Below are 19,198 nucleotides of genomic sequence, written 5' to 3'. Positions count from 1 at the left end.
GCTCCACCCAGTGCTGGGGACCGAGCCCTGTGGCACATCACTGCCATTGTCACGCAGCTTTAAGCAGTCCCTATACTCTCTCTGGAGCAGTTTCTGGGCCTCCTTTGCGCCCCATGCTGTGCCAGCTGCCAAGTCTCTTAGCTGTGCTCTGCAAACTTGCTTAGTGGTTAAATAGGTGCTCCCCTGTAGCAGATAAGTTTAGTCTGACCAGTTTTGCTGTTGTTTTAGTCTATCTATTAGGGAGCTAGTTATCTGGCTCTTTTGGTCTTTGTTACTGAATTGGTCCTCCAGGGATACACTTCGAGGTGTGCTTTGACAGCAAGTTTACTGCTTGACAAAATACACAATATCAGCAGCTTTGACATATGTAGTATGGCAATGAAGAAATTTTTCTGATAGTCGTGATGGTATACGTATCATCATGACTGCCGAATGAAATGGCGGTACCTTCTGTATCTCCATTAGGTGGTTATACATCAGTCCAATAACTTGCATAGAAAATACTGCATACATTGGACTCCTAGTCTAGACAATCGAGGATTAAGCTCTTAGGTGCTTTGAAATTTTGCTTGTCACTTGCTGTGCCTGTGAATTAAGGCATATTAGCGCAAATATTTTTATCAACTATTTTTTCCTTAGCAAAAACTAAGGACGTTAAAATATTTGGCTTTTCTTGCATGATTTGAATATTTTCATTCCTGTCCAGCCCAGACAGTAGTAATCAAGCAACTTGGGAAGAGAATAAGTACTTCGAAGTATTTCTAAAAAGAAGAAATAAAAAAATGTTAGCTGAAGTTTGAGACTGATATCTATATTTAGTAGTCTTCCAAAGTATTTTGCTCTGTAGCACTTTCCAAATGGACTAGTTCCCGCTCATATATATGGGCGCCAAAGAATAATTATAATGACATGGTATCAGGAATTAGCCACAGTTCTGGGAGAAGTATAGCTGGACTACAGTAGCGTTGTTCATTGGCTAATTAGCATCGCTGCCAGAGCTACTTAACTCTACTGGAAACTACATTGCACTAATACAACTATATTGTTCTATTTCCAGCACTAACTTGGAGTGTCTGTACTGTACTCCGTTGTGTGGTGGAGATGGGCTATATTTTTTTTTTATTCTTGCTTGCACCTTATTCTTTTATTTTGTGCAAGGAAGGCCTTCCTCAGATTAGATGGCAGTCTGGCATCATCTTTACAACATATGACCTTATATGTTGCTTGCCTTTCTTAGTTTTGTTTTCTGTTCTGACATCTTTTAGAGTTTACTGATGTTTCTTTAATTTCTTTATTGTATGGCTCTTTGCATGTTAGATATATGAGCTACTTAAGTATTTATTGTCTTTCCTCTTGCCCCTCAGGCCCTTCTCATTTCAAGGTTCTCTTTCCTAAGAAATAAGATGGAGTCTATTGGTCTCTTTCCTGTAAATATCTATGCTGTATACTTGCACATAATATTTTTCTTTTGCTTCTGAATGTATGCTGTTTAATTTATTTGGTGATAATTTGTTCTGTATTCTTACCAATGAGTTTGCAGTAGTGGTTTGGGCTGAAATCTTGGAGCATTTTTGCATGACTCACTTAAGCAAACTTCCATGGTAACTGAATATTATCCTGAACTGCATACTGCTACAGCTTTGAGTTTAGGTATTGTTAATGGCTTGTTTCTTATGAAGACTGATAATAAGCTTCTGTTGCAGTGAAAATAAGGGTATAGCTCCTCCAAACGTTTCAAAGGAAAGCAGAGGTAATGTGACAGTAAAATAGCTCATAATGTTTCAAATTATCAAGGGCAAGCCCAGCAGAGGGCCACCAAGATGGTCAGGGGGCTGGAGCACATGACATGCCAACGAGAGGCTGAGAGCTGGGTTTGTTCAGCCTTCAGAAGAGAAGGTGCCAGGAGACGTTATTTCTGTCTGCAACTACCTGACCAGAGGATACAGAGAAAACGGAGCCAGACTCTTCTCGGAGGTGCACAGTGATAGGATGGGAGGCAACGGACACATGTTGGAACATGGGAAATTCTGATTAGATATTAGGAGTTTGTTTGTTTGTTTGTTTGTTTGTTTTAACCATGAGGGTGTTCAAATACTGGAACAGGAGCCCAGAGAAGCTCCTTTGATCTTCTTCTGAACCCCACCGCCACACTCTCTCTCTCTCTCTCTCTCTCCCCTATAATACCTGCAACTAACAATTAAGATGAAACTACATAGAGAGTGTAGTAGAGGGGGTTTTGTTTGTTTTTAAACTTGAGAAGAATAGGTGATGGCAAATCTTAATCTGCCCAGGCCTTACATGCTCCCTAAAACAGAGTTCTTGAACAGAGAAGACATAAGGATAGATAGCTTCAAGTTGAATAAGAAAACTTTGGTTAAGGGTCCTTTATAGAAGTTATCCACACTAAACCCATCATAAAGAACGTTATTTTGAATAAATTAAAGGAACCTAGAACTCCCCATTGGGTGCCCACATAAGCGAAGTTCAGTGGAGCTTTTAGAATTTCTACTATACTCAGTCTCATGATTTATGTACAGAACTTGCTCTTCCTGCCATGCAAGAACGTTGCTGGGATTGTCACTTCCATCTAACCTTTTCCAGAAGTTAAGGAGTTCAGGATTTTTGATTCCTTGAGCACACAGCAGGAGAGTTCCCTGTTGAACATGCTCAATGAAGGCTTTCCTCTGGTCAAAAGTTGCATCAAGTAACTGTCTTGTACAGAAGTATAGCACTTGGCCAATGCATTTACCTGGCCAAGAGCTATATTTCTGTTCCTTTCAAGGGTGCTTCAGAGGAGTCCTAGAGTAACAGAGCTGCAATAAAGAATATCACCAGAAAACCAAATCAAAAAGTTGTCGGTATCCACCTATAGTATATGAACAGAGCATGATCCCAACATCAATTTGAACACCACAGGTCTAGTCACCTAGGCTATGTATTTGGACATACCTGCAAACAGCTTTTACAACTCAGAAAGTTAAGTGAAAATTTTAAACCAGCTTTTATGAATGTAACAGTCATTCTTGGAAGAAAAGAGCACCCTGTTAGGTTATGTGATTAAAAAAAGCTCGTCTCCAGAGGAACAATGGCAGGTGGGGGAACCTGAAGAATAATCTGCCCAGGCCTATCGCAGGAGAGCCATCAGCCCATCAAAGGCTCATCTCCACACACACAGGAGGGAGCACAGAGGCACAATGGCAGGTGGGGGAACCTGAAGAATAATCTGCCCAGGCCTATCGCAGGAGAGCCATCAGCCCATCAAAGGCTCATCTCCACACACACAGGAGGGAGCACAGAGGCACAATGGCAGGCAGGGGAACCCCAACACAGTCAGAGTAAGGGACGCCCTGCCCCGGCTCCTCCCAGGGCTGTCCCAGGAGAGCCTCAGCCCCACTGTCATTGTCCAGGGGTGACACCCATCAAAACGGTGTCAAGATGGTGACGGTTGGACTCGATGATCTTAAGGGTCTTTTCCATCCTAAATGATTCTATGATTCTAAGATGAGTCAATGGGAGAGGCTCTCTGGATCACCTCACAGACCGGGGGGGGGTGGGGGGGTACTGCCTAGGGAATATGGGACACATTATGGGATGCAGGGGAAAAGCATTTTGGGATCACACAAGACTTATTATGGGATGCTTAGGGGAGGAAGCAAAGGCAGGGGAAGGGAGGGATCTAGGTGGTTTGGGGAAAAACAAGCATGGGAAAACAGAGGGGCTGGTCACAGGTAAACAGATGGTCGGTCAGTATGCTTGTCTGGCCATACCCTGCACCTGATCAGCACAGTCTGCCTGTCTTCTCATTAAAATCCATTTTAACTCTTTTCCTGGATGAGGGAACTCTCTATTCTGTGTGTACATGTGTGCATGGAGGCCTAAATGCTAGCAACTAGGGTCAGACCATGGGTCATAGGGCCCATGTGTCTGGGGTGCCAGCAACTGGAGCGAGTGAGGGCACGCATGTTGGTGCGTGACCACCTAACTAGCCGGCAAGTGGGTTAAGTAGCTTGGGAGCCAGGTATGCATGTGTGCCCCTGGGGATGAGACAACCAGAGGAGTTGGCTACTGGAGGGACCAGGGTGTTCAGGCCAACTGCTGGAGAGACCATAGGGTCTGGGGGTTGACTAAGAGACCCCTTTATACACGTGTCTGTGCGTGAGACAACTGGGGAGAGCGAGGATGCAGCCACTGGATGGACTGAGTGTCTATGTCCAGTTATTGGAGGGATCCACAGCACATGTATCTGTGTTGGGGTGTGTTAAGGGAGGTCTGTACCAGCAGCTGGAGTAGGGCTACAGGCCTCGGGGGCTCATATGTCCAAGTACCAGCAACTGGGGAGACCAGGGATCCAGGGGCCAGCTACTGCATAGGCTGAGTGTCTAAGCCCAGCTACTGGAGGGATCCACATGGCATATATGTATATATTTCCTACTAACAGACCTTCATGCTGATCAGTCAGAGAGGGGAACAGGACGAGGCCGTTGGTGTTGGTTGGGTTTGTGAGAATGCTGAGTGTTTCTGCCTGTGTTGATCTGTGTGACCAGCCGTGTGTACATGTATGCATGTTGTATATGTGTGAGGCCTACTGGGAATACAGGCTCAGTCTCGCTACTGGTTGGACCTGGGGGTATGGAGCTGTGGCAGCCTCGCCTCCATCAGACTACCAGATTCAGCAACCCCTAACACACACAGGTTTAGGAAATGTCAAAAGCCTTTAGGTAGACTATATTGGCCCATGACAAGTATCCACAAGCTAAATGGCTGAAAAGTTTTTGCTTATGCTTTCAACACTGAAGGGCACCTGACCTCGGTGCCGGGGAAGGTTATGGAGCAGATCATCTTGCGTGCCATCACACGGCATGTACAGGACAACCAGGTGATCAGGCCCAGTCGGCATGGGTTTACGAAAGGCAGGTCCTGCTTGACTAACCTGATCTCCTTCTATGACAAGGTGACCCGCTTAGTGGATGAGGGAAAGGCTGTGTTTTCCTGGACTTTAGTAAAGCCTTTGACACCGTTTCCCGCAGCATTCTCCTGGAGAAACTGGCTGCTCATGGCTTGGACGGGCGTACTCTTCGCTGGGTAAAAAACTGGCTGGATGGCTGGGCCCAAAGCGTTGTGGTGAATGGAGTTAAATCCACTTGGTGGCTGGTCACAAGTGGTGTTCCCCAGGGCTCAGTATTGGGGCCAGTTCTGTTTAATATCTTTATCAATGATCTGGCCAAGGGGATGGAGTGCACCCTCAGTAAGTTTGCAGACGACACCAAGTTGTGCGGGAGTGTTGATCTGCTTGAGGGTAGGAAGGCTCTACAGAGGGACCTGGACAGGCTGAATCGATGGGCTGAGGCCAATTGTATGAGGTTCAACAAGGCTACGTGCCGGGTCCTGCACTTGGGTCATAACAACCCCATGCAACGCTACAGGCTTGGGGAGGAGTGGCTGGAAAGCTGCTCAGCGGAAAGGGACCTGGGCCTGGGGTTGTTGGTCGACAGCCGGCTGAATATGAACCAGCAGTGTGCCCAGGCGGCCAAGAAGGCCAATAGCATCCTGGCTTGTATCAGAAATAGCGTGGCCAGCAGGACTAGGGAAGTGATCGTCCCTTTGTATTCGGCACTGGTGAGGCCACACCTCGAATACTGTGTTCAGTTTTGGGCCCCTCACTACAAGAGAGACATTGAGGTGCTGGAGTGCGTCCAAAGAAGAGCAACGAAGCTGGTGAAGGGTCTAGAGCAGAAGTCTTATGAGGAGCAGCTGAGGGAACTGGGGTTGTTTAGCCTGGAGAAAAGGAGGCTGAGGGGAGACCTTATCGCTCTCTACAACTACCTGAAAGGAGGTTGTAGCGAGGTGGGTGTCGGTCTCTTTTCACAAGTAACGAGAGGAAACAGCCTCAAGTTGCGCCAGGGGAGGTTTAGACTGGATATTAGGAGAAATGTCTTCACCGAAAGGGTTGTCAAGCATTGGAACAGGCTGCCCAGGGAAGTGGTTGAGTCACCATCCCTGGAGGTATTTAAAAGACATGTAGTCATGGCGCTTAGGGACATGGTTTAGTGGTGGATTTGGTAGTATTAGGTTTATAGTTGGACTCAATGATCTTAATGGTCCTTTCCAACCTAAATGATTCTATGATTCTAAGGCAAAGCTGGATGAATCAAGGCTTGGGATACAGTAGCTGAAGGGAACATTTTAGGATTCTAGGAGCTTTAAACATAAATATGAACCATATCTGGAGCACTATATGCAATGTTAAGCTTTAAAACACATTTGTACCAGATCCATTTCCTGAAGTACAGTTCTCTCAACTCCCACCAAACTGAAAATTAAATAAAAGGGAATTCAGGGGCTGACTATACGAGGGAAATTATCGTCTTTACATGAATTGTAGTGGCTAAGACGTGCTCTCTTAATGTGTTCACAGTTCCAGAAGACCCACTATATCCGCAAGCAGCGCTACTTATGACAGATGTTCCAACTCACATATAGGCTGCTCTATCAAAAAGCATTTATCTCTAGATCCATTGCGCAGTCAAAAATAGATTCTTGTCCTATTGTTTTCTATTTGGCATTCATGACTGATTCCCCCTAGTTCTCCCGTTCTCCTTGCTGCTGGGATTTCTTGCAAAAACCAGATTCTAATAATAACAGAGAATCTTAGAATGGTTTGGGTTGGAAGGGACCTTTAAAGATCATCTAGTCCAACCCCACTGCCGTGGGCAGGGACATCTTTCACTAGATCAGGTTGCTCAAAGCCCCGTCCAACCTGACCTTGAACACTTCCAATGATGGAGCATCCACAACTTCTCTGGGCAACCTGTTTTCCAGTGTCTCACCACCCTCATCGTAAAGAATTTCTTCCTTATGTCCAATCCAAATCTACCCGCCTTCAGTTTAAAACCGCCGCCCCTTGTCCTGTCACTATAGGCCCTGGTGAAAAGTCTCTCTTCATCTTTCTTAGAAGCCCCCTTTATATATTGAAAGGCCGCAATAAGGTCTCCCCGGAGCCTTCTCTTCTCCAGGCTGAACAACCCCAACTCTCTCAGCCTTTCCTCATAGGAGAGGTGTTCCAGCCCTCTGATCATTTTTGTGGCCCTCCTCTGGACCCGCTCTAACAGGTCCATGTCTTTCTTGCGCTGGGGACCCCAGAGCTGGATGCAGTACTCCAGGTGGGGTCTCACGAGAGCGGAGTAGAGGGGCAGAATCACCTCCCTCGACCTACTGGCCACGCTTCTTCTGATGTGGCCCAGGATACCATTGGCTTTCTGGGCTGCAAGCGCACATTGCCGGCTCATGTCCAATTTTTCATCCACCGGTATCCCCAAGTCCTTCTCCGCAGGGCTGCTCTCAATCCATTCATCCCCCAGACTGTATTGATATTGGGGATTGCCCCGACCCAGGTGCAGGACCTTGCACTTGGCCTTGTTGAACTTCATGAGGTTCCCATGGGCCCACTCCTTCAAGCCTGTCAAGGTCCCTCTGGATAGCATCCCTTCCCTCGAGCACCACTCAGCTTGGTGTCATCTGCAAACTTGCTGAGGGTGCACGCAATCCCACTGTCTATGTCGTTGATGAAGATATTCAACAGTATTGGTTGAATATTCAACAGTATACGGACCCCTGAGGAACACCACTTGTTACCGGTTTCCATTTGGACATTGAGCTATTGACTGTAACTCTCTGGATGCGACCATCCAGCCAGTTCCTTATCCGTCTAACAGTCCATCCATCAAACCCATATCTCTCCAATTTAGCGACAAGGATGTTGTGGGGGACCGTGTCAAAGGCCTTACAGAAGTCCAGGTAGATGACATCCATAGCTCTTCCCTTGCCCACCGATGCAGTCGCTCCATCGTAGAAGGCCACCAGATTAGTCTGGCATGATTTGCCCTTGGTGAAGCCATGAAGCTCTCAACCTGTGTACTGCTGTTTTTCAAAGACAGCTCTGTGCAATCAATCCATTTTTTTTCATAGAGGGCAACCCCCCCCCCCCCCTTTCCTTCCTTGCCTGTCCCTCCTCAACAGTTTATAGCCATCGATTGCAGTGCTCCAGTCGTGTGATTCATTCCCACCAAGTTTCAGCGATAGTGACAAGATCATAGGTTTCCAGCTGCACAGTGGCTTCCAGCCCCTCCTGTTTGTTACCCACGCTGCGTGCATTGGTATAGAGACACTTCAGTTGGACTGTCGACTGTCTCACCTTTTTGGCGGAACCTTTTTGGAGGGTTGGGGGACATTCCTCACTACTCCGGTAGGTGCGCTCATCCACCCTGTTGCTTGTGAGTACACAAGTGTCACGGCTTTGAACCCCACCCCCCAAGTTCGTTGGTTTAAAGCGCGATTCACTAAGTCAGCCAATCTGCCAGCGAAAATTCTCCTTCCTCTTCTAGATAGGTGGATCCCATCTCTCCCCAATAGGCCGTATTCATCGAAGAACATCCCGTGATCATAGAAGCCAAAGCCCTGGTGACGACACCAGCCACCAAGCCAGGTGTTGATCTGCATGATGCGTCGACTTCTGCCCGCACCCCTATCCCTAGCTCGCAAGATAGAGGAGAAGATCACTTGGGCCCCTGTCCCCTTCACTTGTGCCCCCAGGGCTCTGAAGTCCTGCTTGATCTTGCCCAGGCTATGCTTTACTGTGTCACTGGTGCCCACCAATGGGGATAGCAGGGGAAGAAGAAGTAGGGGATAGCAGTCTGCACTTTTAACCAGTTGTGGCGGTCTCTCTGTGACATCCCGGATCTTGGCTCCTGGCAAGCAGCAAACTTCCCTTGACTGTATATCAGGCCGACTGTCGTGGTTTAACCCCAGCCAGCAACTAAGCACCACACAGCCGCTTGCTCACTCCCCCCTGGTGGGATGGGGGAGAGAATCGGAAGAGTAAAAATGAGAAAACTCGTGGGTTGAGATAAAGACAGTTTAATAGGTAAAGCAAAAGCCGCGCACGCAAGCAAAGCAAAACAAGGAACTCATTCACTACTTCCCATGGGCAGGCAGGTGTTCAGCCATCTCCAGGAAAGCAGGGCTCCATCATGCGTAACGGTGACTTGGGAAGACAAACGCCATCACTCCGAACGTCCCCCCCTTCCTCCTTCTTCCCCCAGCTTTTATTGCTGAGCGTGACATCATATGGTATGGAATATCCCTTTGGTTAGTTGGGGTCAGGTGTCCTGGCTGTGTCCCCTCCCAACTTCTTGTGTACCCCCAGCCTACTCGCTGGTAGGGTGGTGTGAGAAGCAGAAAAGGCCTTGACTCTGTGTAAGCACTGCTCAGCAGTAACTAAAACATCCCTGTGTTATCAACACTGTTTTCATCACAAATCCAAAACATAGCCCCATACAGGCTACTAAAAGAAAATTAACTCTACCCCAGCCAAAACCAGCACACCGACAGATGGGTGCCTTGGTGCCTCTCAGCAGAGAGTCGCCCACTACTAGCACTCGCCGCTTCCTTTTGCGGCTTTTAGTGTGTGCAACTGGTGCGGTTTCTCCCTGTGAGTCTTGCTCATTGGCTTCATCCGCTGCCAAGACTTTGTATCTGTTGCTGGTTGGTACATACGAGGAAATGGGGGGGAAGTGATATCCTGCTGCCACGAGTTACCAGAGACCATTGGTGAAACACTGGAACAGGTTGCCCAGAGAGGTGGTAGATGCCCCATCCCTGGAAACATTCAAGGTCAGGTTGGACGGGGCTTTGAGCAACCTGATCTAGGTGAAGATCACAGAATCACAGAATCATATAGGTTGGAAAGGACCTTTAAGATCATCGAGTCCAACCGTAAACGTAACACTACCAAGACCACCACTATACCATGTCCCTAAGATGTCCCTCCTCATTGCAGGGGGGTTGGACTAGATGACCTTTAAAGGTCCCTTCCAATCCAAACCATTCTATGATTCTATGGCACCTCCTTCTCCAAGGTGCTGTCTGTTTGCTGTTGACGCTCTTTGTCTGGTAGTCCTTGGAGGTCAGTGCCATGGAGCCCTAATATTTCTTCTTGCAACGCCTCAAATAGTACTCTGTTTCTTGTTCCCCCTCCCTAATACAGCATAACCTGCTGACTTCCTCCTGCAGCTCCTCCACCTGCTGCCTGAGTGACTCCACCAGAGCACACCTTGCACAGGTGGAGCTTGCACCCTCCTCCTCCCAGGAGTGTGGGGTACAGACTTTACAGCCCTCCACCTGGACAGCAGCTTCCCTGACAGCAAGCCCTGTCTGGGTGGCTGCCTCCACTCATCCCAGGCTAGCCTGGCTAGATAGATGGGCTCCCAGCTGCTGCAGAGCACAGCCCTCACCTAGTCTCTGCCACCGTGCTTCCGATGATCTCAAAGTACTGCCTAATAAGCCCTTCTAATTCCCTGGAGACCTCAAGCTGCTGGGTAGGCTTGCACAGCCAACAGCTAGCTGGGGTGACCATCGGGGCTGCAGCCTAAGCCTGCGGGTGAGCAGAGCAGGCAGCAGCCCGACAACTGGTAGAGTGCGCCGCCCTTCTCGCGCGAACTGCCGCGCCGCTCCCCTCAGGGGCCGCTCCCTGTTTGCACGCCCTGGTCGCTGGCGCTCCCTAGGGGCCAGTTATATGCGGCTTCCCGCGATTTGAACTGGCCGCGGGGACCGCCGGCACCGGCCAACTCTCTCCCGCCCCTCTCGCGAGACCTGTCGCCTGCCAGCCAGTCCCTCCACACACACAACCCAAGGGTGCTGGGGGCCCAGAAACCCCCTCAAACACCCCCCGGGGACCTCACAAGCCTCGCACTCTTCTCAGCACGCGGCAACAACTGCTGCTGCCACTGCTAGCATTGGCTTCCCGTGTTTTGAACTGGCCACGGGAACTGCCAGCATCCACATCTTTAACATCCATCAGTCTCTTTCTTACAAATATTAATTACAGCAAACGTTTAGCTTCCTGAGGTGAAACAAACTTGATCTTGCTGGATGAGAAATACTTCAGGTCGCTTGTCGTCAGTGTTTTTCACCATTTACATACAGAGACAAAGTCCTCAATGAAAGCAGAGCCCAAATACAAAGGGACTGACATTTTAAAACCATGCATTTATATTGCTTGGCACTAGAAACACTTCTAACAAAACTCTGTGCAAATTGAAGTCCTGCCATCAATTACATGTTCCCAAAGATTCAGGGTTAACTTTTTATTTCTTAAAAGCTTAGACTTCTTGGGTTGATGTTGAGAAGACTGGATAGATCAGGATGACGGGTCATTCCCTTATTTTAAGGGGGATAATTTTCTTTCTGTTGTGTCAGCAACTGGACCAAGTGGGGGTCTAAGTGCAACAGGAGTGAGGAACATGGGTCAGAGGGCCCGTGTGTCTTTTTACACTCCGGCTGATATAATTCTCATGGAGAGCAGGATCTGGCTTGTACCTTTCCAACTCTTGTCGTTACTCTTATCCTTTTTCTTAATTATCTGTAGTTTTAACATTTGGGATAATTATATTAGTTGGTAATGTTTTCTCTTTTTAGTGGACTAAATTCATAATAACAACTTCTTATATTTGTAATTGTACTGGTTTGGGCTGGGATAGAGTAAAATTTCTTCATAGTAGCCTGTATGGGGCTAATGTTTTGGATTTGTGGTGAAAACAGTGTTGATAACACAGGGATGTTTTAGTTACTGCTGAGCAGTGCTTACACAGCGTCAAGGTCTTTTCTGCCTCTCACACCGCCCTGCCAGCGAGTAGGCTGGGGGTGCGCCAGATGTTGGGAGGGGACACAGCTGGGACAGCTGACCTCAACTGGCCAAAGGGATATTCCATACCATATGACGTCACGCTCAGCAATAAAAGCTGGGGGAAGAAGAAGGAAGGGGGGGACGTTTGGAGTTATGGGGTTTGTCTTTCCAAGTCACCGTTACACGTGATGGAGCTCTGCTTTCTTGGAGAAGGCTAAACATCTGCCTGCCAATGGGAAGTAGTGAATGAGTTCCTTGCTTTGCTTTGCTTGCGTGCGCAGCTTTTGCTTTACTTATTAAGCTGTCTTTATCTCAACCCATGAGTTTTCTTATTTTTACCCTTCCAATTCTCTCCCCCATCCCACTGGGGGGGAGTCTGCAAGCGGCTGTGTGGTGCTTAGTTGCCGGCCGGGGTTAAACCACGACGGTAATGCTTAAGGATTCTTATTAGAATGTTGTGGGGGACCAAAGGCCTTACAGAAGCCCAGGTAGATGACATCCGTAGCTCTTCCCTTGTCCACCGAAGTAGTCACTCCATCGCAGAAGGCCACCAGATTAGTCTGGCACGTCTTCCAGGAGGATCTGTTTCATGATCTTACCGGGCACAGAGGTGCGGCTGACTGGTTGGTAGTTCCCAGGGTCCTCCTTTTTACCCTTTTTAAAAATGGGCGTGATGTTTCCCTTTTCTCCAGTCACTCGGGACTTCGCCTGACTGCCAGGACTTTTCAAATATGATGGGGAGTGGCTTGGCAATTACATCAGCCAATTCCCTTAGGACCCTGGGATGCATCTCGTCACGTCCCATGGACTTGTGTACGTTCAGGTTCCTCAGGTGGTCTCGAACCTGATCTTCTCCTACGATGGGTGGGACTTCATTCCCCCAGTGCCTGCCCTGAGATTCAGGGACTCGAGAGATGTGGGAAGAGAGATTACCATTGAAAACTGAGGGGAAAATATTGTTGAGTACCTCTGCCTTCTCCATGTCAGCTGTCACCAGATCCTGTGTCCTGTTTATCAGGGGGGTACAATTTCTTTTGTCTTCCTTTTCTGGCCAACGTACCTGTAGAATCCGTTCTTGTTATTCTTCACATCCCTTGCCAAATTCAGCTCCAGCTGTGCCATAGCTTTCCTGATCCCATCCCTACGCATCCGGGGAGCGTCCCTATATTCTTCCCAAGATGCGTGCCCCTGCTTCCGCTGCCTATGCATTTCCCTCTTGTGTTTCAGTTTGACCAGGATGTCCTTACTCAGCCATGCTGGTCTCCTGCCTTCCTTGCCTGATTTCTTACATGTGGGAATCGAAAGCTCTTGCGTTCTAAGAATAATGTCCTTGAAGAGCTGCCAGCTCTGTTCAGCTCCTTTATCCCTGGGGGCAGTTTCCCAAGGGGTCCCATCCACTAATTCCTTAAACAACTGAAAGTTTGCTCTCCTAAAATTCAGTGTCTTGACTTCACTCTTCATCCAGCCCACATCCCTCAAGACCATGAATTCCACCAGGGCCCCCAATACTTGCTACTTTTTACTCAAGCTTCAACTATATAAATAATTATGTATACACATAGACACACATATATATCAACTTGCTGATGGTAGTGTTCCTCTCCTTAATGCAAGCTGTCTATAAAAGGGTAGCCAATTTTGAATCTATTTTAATGAAGTGGTAGAGATGATGTTGGAAATTATAGATCAGTGATGAAATAATCACTGTTTAAGTTACCTTGCAATAATTTTAAACAAATTACCTCCTTAGGTCCTTAGGGTCTCTGAATATGTTCCACCTGTATACTAGGTTTGGAAAGCAGAATGCCTTAGCTAATAATATATTCCAATCGCATCTGTTCACAGAATCACAGAATCATTTAGGTTGGAAGGACTTCTTGATATCACCTAGTCCAACCTCCCTGCTCAAGAAGGGTCAGCTAGAATGGGTTTCCCAGGACTGTGTCCAGTCAGGTTTTTAATATCTCCAAGGATGGAGACTCCACCACCTCTCTGGGCAACCTTTTCCAGTGTTCAACCAGTTTTAGTTTCTATCTAAATGATTTGTTAACCAGTTTAAGATTTATTTTAATCTGCACGGTGCAAACTAATCTCAACTCTCGGTCCCACTGACATAAAGCTAGTCATGAAAGAAAACTGTTTGAAGATACAGGCCTGCATAAGCAATAAAATTAAAGTGATAGATGCAAGATAAGGCTCCTGCTTTCAAAACTTGCACATACCTTGTACAATCCAATGCCAGGATCTATAAGAAACAAGTGAGCTGATGTAGATGGCTGATTCGGTGATCTGCTACTTGCTGCTCTTTTGACTTTGTTTTTACAGTTGGAAACAGCACAGGGATTGACCTCTCCACCCTGATTTGTCACAGAAGTGGTAGGAGCTTCAGATTCAGAGCGTATCAAAAGCTGAACTATGTCATTTAGTCCAACATCGTAGTCAAATAAAGTGTGTCCATCTTCCAGCTGTGGAGGAAAAAACAGTATATTGGTAAAGTTCCACCTTGATATTAGTATGTAGCCCTCCTCTTAGAGAGGATAATTTAAAAAACCTGATATTTGCTTCAAAGTTGAAGAGACACAATACGTATTTCAGGTAAATCTGTAAAATCATGTATCTTGAGTGAACTCAACAGCAACTGATCAAGCACAGTGGACTCATGATTTCTGCCCAATGACATCTCTTAAATACATGCAGCTTTACAGACTCAAGATGTTTTAATCATAGGACTGGAATTTAAAGTACCACAGGTATTTTCTACTCAGATCACATGTAGAAACTGCATTGCCTCTTATACCATTATGAGAATAACTATGGGTAAACATGATTTTAAAAAAATATTTAATAATGACTGTATTGTATATATTACAGTTAAGTAATTACATAACTTGTTCTTTCCTGATCTTATCTAAAAAGAACTGTTTGTTACTTCCTTAGTATTGACATGTTGAAACATATGGAAGAGAGGGAGGTGATTAGAGACAGCCAACATGGCTTCACCGAGGGCAAATAGTGATCAAGATCAGGTTCGAGACCACCTGAGGAACCTGAACGTACACAAGTCCATGGGACGTGACGAGATGCATCCCAGGGTCCTAAGGGAATTGGCTGATGTAATTGCCAAGCCACTCCCCATCATATTTGAAAAGTCCTGGCAGTCAGGCGAAGTCCCGAGTGACTGGAGAAAAGGGAAACATCACGCCCATTTTTAAAAAGGGTAAAAAGGAGGACCCTGGGAACTACCAACCAGTCAGCCGCACCTCTGTGCCCGGTAAGATCATGAAACAGATCCTCCTGGAAGACGTGCCAGACTAATCTGGTGGCCTTCTGCGATGGAGTGACTACTTCGGTGGACAAGGGAAGAGCTACGGATGTCATCTACCTGGGCTTCTGTAAGGCCTTTGGTCCCCCACAACATTCTAATAAGAATCCTTAAGCATTACCGTCGTGGTTTAACCCCGGCCGGCAACTAAGCACCACACAGCCGCTTGCAGACTCCCCCCCGGTGGGATGGGGGAGAGAATTGGAAGGGTAAAAATAAGAAAACTCATGGGTTGAGATAAAGACAGCTTAATAAGTAAAGCAAAAGCTGCGCACGCAAGCAAAGCAAAGCAAGGAACTCATTCACTACTTCCCATTGGCAGGCAGATGTTTAGCCTTCTCCAAGAAAGCAGAGCTCCATCACGTGTAACGGTGACTTGGAAAGACAAACCCCATAACTCCAAACGTCCCCCCCTTCCTTCTTCTTCCCCCAGCTTTTATTGCTGAGCGTGACGTCATATGGTATGGAATATCCCTTTGGCCAGTTGAGGTCAGCTGTCCCAGCTGTGTCCCCTCCCAACATCTGGCGCACCCCCAGCCTACTCGCTGGCAGGGCGGTGTGAGAGGCAGAAAAGACCTTGACGCTGTGTAAGCACTGCTCAGCAGTAACTAAAACATCCCTGTGTTATCAACACTGTTTTCACCACAAATCCAAAACATTAGCCCCATACAGGCTACTATGAAGAAATTTTACTCTATCCCAGCCCAAACCAGTACAATTACAAATATAAGAAGTTGTTATTATGAATTTAGTCCACTAAAAAGAGAAAACATTACCAACTAATATAATTATCCCAAATGTTAAAACTACAGATAATTAAGAAAAAGGATAAGAGTAACGACAAGAGTTGGAAAGGTACAAGCCAGATCCTGCTCTCCATGAGAATTATATCAGCCGGAGTGTAAAAAGACACACGGGCCCTCTGACCCATGTTCCTCACTCCTGTTGCACTTAGACCCCCACTTGGTCCAGTTGCTGACACAACAGAAAGAAAATTATCCCCCTTAAAATAAGGGAATGACCCGTCATCCTGATCTATCCAGTCTTCTCAACATCAACCCAAGAAGTCTAAGCTTTTAAGAAATAAAAAGTTAACCCTGAATCTTTGGGAACATGTAATTGATGGCAGGACTTCAATTTGCACAGAGTTTTGTTAGAAGTGTTTCTAGTGCCAAGCAATATAAATGCATGGTTTTAAAATGTCAGTCCCTTTGTATTTGGGCTCTGCTTTCATTGAGGACTTTGTCTCTGTATGTAAATGGTGAAAAACACTGACGACAAGCGACCTGAAGTATTTCTCATCCAGCAAGATCAAGTTTGTTTCACCTCAGGAAGCTAAACGTTTGCTGTAATTAATATTTGTAAGAAAGAGACTGATGGATGTTAAAGATGTGGATGCTGGCAGTTCCCGTGGCCAGTTCAAAACACGGGAAGCCAATGCTAGCAGTGGCAGCAGCAGTTGTTGCCGCGTGCTGAGAAGAGTGCGAGGCTTGTGAGGTCCCCGGGGGGTGTTTGAGGGGGTTTCTGGGCCCCCAGCACCCTTGGGTTGTGTGTGTGGAGGGACTGGCTGGCAGGCGACAGGTCTCGCGAGAGGGGCGGGAGAGAGTTGGCCGGTGCCGGCGGTCCCCGCGGCCAGTTCAAATCGCGGGAAGCCGCATATAACTGGCCCCTAGGGAGCGCCAGCGACCAGGGCGTGCAAACAGGGAGCGGCCCCTGAGGGGAGCGGCGCGGCAGTTCGCGCGAGAAGGGCGGCGCACTCTACCAGTTGTCGGGCTGCTGCCTGCTCTGCTCACCCGCAGGCTTAGGCTGCAGCCCCGATGGTCACCCCAGCTAGCTGTTGGCTGTGCAAGCCTACCCAGCAGCTTGAGGTCTCCAGGGAATTAGAAGGGCTTATTAGGCAGTACTTTGAGATCATCGGAAGCACGGTGGCAGAGACTAGGTGAGGGCTGTGCTCTGCAGCAGCTGGGAGCCCATCTATCTAGCCAGGCTAGCCTGGGATGAGTGGAGGCAGCCACCCAGACAGGGCTTGCTGTCAGGGAAGCTGCTGTCCAGGTGGAGGGCTGTAAAGTCTGTACCCCACACTCCTGGGAGGAGGAGGGTGCAAGCTCCACCTGTGCAAGGTGTGCTCTGGTGGAGTCACTCAGGCAGCAGGTGGAGGAGCTGCAGGAGGAAGTCAGCAGGTTATGCTGTATTAGGGAGGGGGAACAAGAAACAGAGTACTATTTGAGGCGTTGCAAGAAGAAATATTAGGGCTCCATGGCACTGACCTCCAAGGACTACCAGACAAAGAGCGTCAACAGCAAACAGACAGCACCTTGGAGAAGGAGGTGCCATAGAATCATAGAATGGTTTGGATTGGAAGGGACCTTTAAAGGTCATCTAGTCCAACCCCCCTGCAATGAGGAGGGACATCTTAGGGACATGGTATAGTGGTGGTCTTGGTAGTGTTACGTTTACGGTTGGACTCGATGATCTTAAAGGTCCTTTCCAACCTATATGATTCTGTGATTCTGTGATCTTCACCTAGATCAGGTTGCTCAAAGCCCCGTCCAACCTGACCTTGAATGTTTCCAGGGATGGGGCATCTACCACCTCTCTGGGCAACCTGTTCCAGTGTTTCACCAATGGTCTCTGGTAACTCGTGGCAGCAGGATATCACTTCCCCCCCATTTCCTCGTATGTACCAACCAGCAACAGATACAAAGTCTTGGCAGCGGATGAAGCCAATGAGCAAGACTCACAGGGAGAAACCGCACCAGTTGCACACACTAAAAGCCGCAAAAGGAAGCGGCGAGTGCTAGTAGTGGGCGACTCTCTGCTGAGAGGCACCAAGGCACCCATCTGTCGGTGTGCTGGTTTTGGCTGGGGTAGAGTTAATTTTCTTTTAGTAGCCTGTATGGGGCTATGTTTTGGATTTGTGATGAAAACAGTGTTGATAACACAGGGATGTTTTAGTTACTGCTGAGCAGTGCTTACACAGAGTCAAGGCCTTTTCTGCTTCTCACACCACCCTACCAGCGAGTAGGCTGGGGGTACACAAGAAGTTGGGAGGGGACACAGCCAGGACACCTGACCCCAACTAACCAAAGGGATATTCCATACCATATGATGTCACGCTCAGCAATAAAAGCTGGGGGAAGAAGGAGGAAGGGGGGGACGTTCGGAGTGATGGCGTTTGTCTTCCCAAGTCACCGTTACGCATGATGGAGCCCTGCTTTCCTGGAGATGGCTGAACACCTGCCTGCCCATGGGAAGTAGTGAATGAGTTCCTTGTTTTGCTTTGCTTGCGTGCGCGGCTTTTGCTTTACCTATTAAACTGTCTTTATCTCAACCCACGAGTTTTCTCATTTTTACTCTTCCGATTCTCTCCCCCATCCCACCAGGGGGGAGTGAGCAAGCGGCTGTGTGGTGCTTAGTTGCTGGCTGGGGTTAAACCACGACAGTCGGCCTGATATACAGTCAAGGGAAGTTTGCTGCTTGCCAGGAGCCAAGATCCGGGATGTCACAGAGAGACCGCCACAACTGGTTAAAAGTGCAGACTGCTATCCCCTACTTCTTCTTCCCCTGCTATCCCCATTGGTGGGCACCAGTGACACAGTAAAGCATAGCCTGGGCAAGATCAAGCAGGACTTCAGAGCCCTGGGGGCACAAGTGAAGGGGACAGGGGCCCAAGTGATCTTCTCCTCTATCTTGCGAGCTAGGGATAGGGGTGCGGGCAGAAGTCGACGCATCATGCAGATCAACACCTGGCTTGGTGGCTGGTGTCGTCACCAGGGCTTTGGCTTCTATGATCACGGGATGTTCTTCGATGAATACGGCCTATTGGGGAGAGATGGGATCCACCTATCTAGAAGAGGAAGGAGAATTTTCGCTGGCAGATTGGCTGACTTAGTGAATCGCGCTTTAAACCAACGAACTTGGGGGGTGGGGTTCAAAGCCGTGACACTTGTGTACTCACAAGCAACAGGGTGGATGAGCGCACCTACCGAGTAGTGAGGAATGTCCCCCAACCCTCCAAAAAGGTTCCGCCAAAAAGGTGAGACAGTCGACAGTCCAACTGAAGTGTCTCTATACCAATGCACGCAGCGTGGGTAACAAACAGGAGGGCTGGAAGGCCACTGTGCAGCTGGAAACCTATGATCTTGTCACTATCGCTGAACTTGGTGGGAATGAATCACACGACTGGAGCACTGCAA

General features: G+C 47.9%; 1 protein-coding gene across 1 annotated transcript in view; it reads right to left on the bottom strand.

Moving 5' to 3' along the window:
• The window catches only part of LOC142403043 (E3 ubiquitin-protein ligase UHRF2-like), a 112,270-nt gene extending 97,598 nt beyond the window's left edge, over nucleotides 1-14,672 (bottom strand). The window contains exons 1-2 of the mRNA XM_075489154.1: nucleotides 14,610-14,672; nucleotides 13,903-14,145 (exon numbers count right to left, since the gene is read on the bottom strand). Of these exons, the coding sequence (XP_075345269.1) occupies nucleotides 13,903-14,145; nucleotides 14,610-14,672 (306 nt within the window). The remainder of the gene's footprint in view (nucleotides 1-13,902; nucleotides 14,146-14,609) is intronic.
• Between the last annotated feature and the right edge of the window lie 4,526 nt (nucleotides 14,673-19,198).

The sequence above is a fragment of the Mycteria americana genome (assembly GCF_035582795.1).
Source record: "Mycteria americana isolate JAX WOST 10 ecotype Jacksonville Zoo and Gardens chromosome W unlocalized genomic scaffold, USCA_MyAme_1.0 Scaffold_32, whole genome shotgun sequence".
Taxonomy (NCBI): domain Eukaryota; kingdom Metazoa; phylum Chordata; class Aves; order Ciconiiformes; family Ciconiidae; genus Mycteria; species Mycteria americana.
The sequence above is the reverse complement of the archived record's forward strand: the minus strand, read 5'-3'. Positions and strand labels throughout refer to the sequence as shown.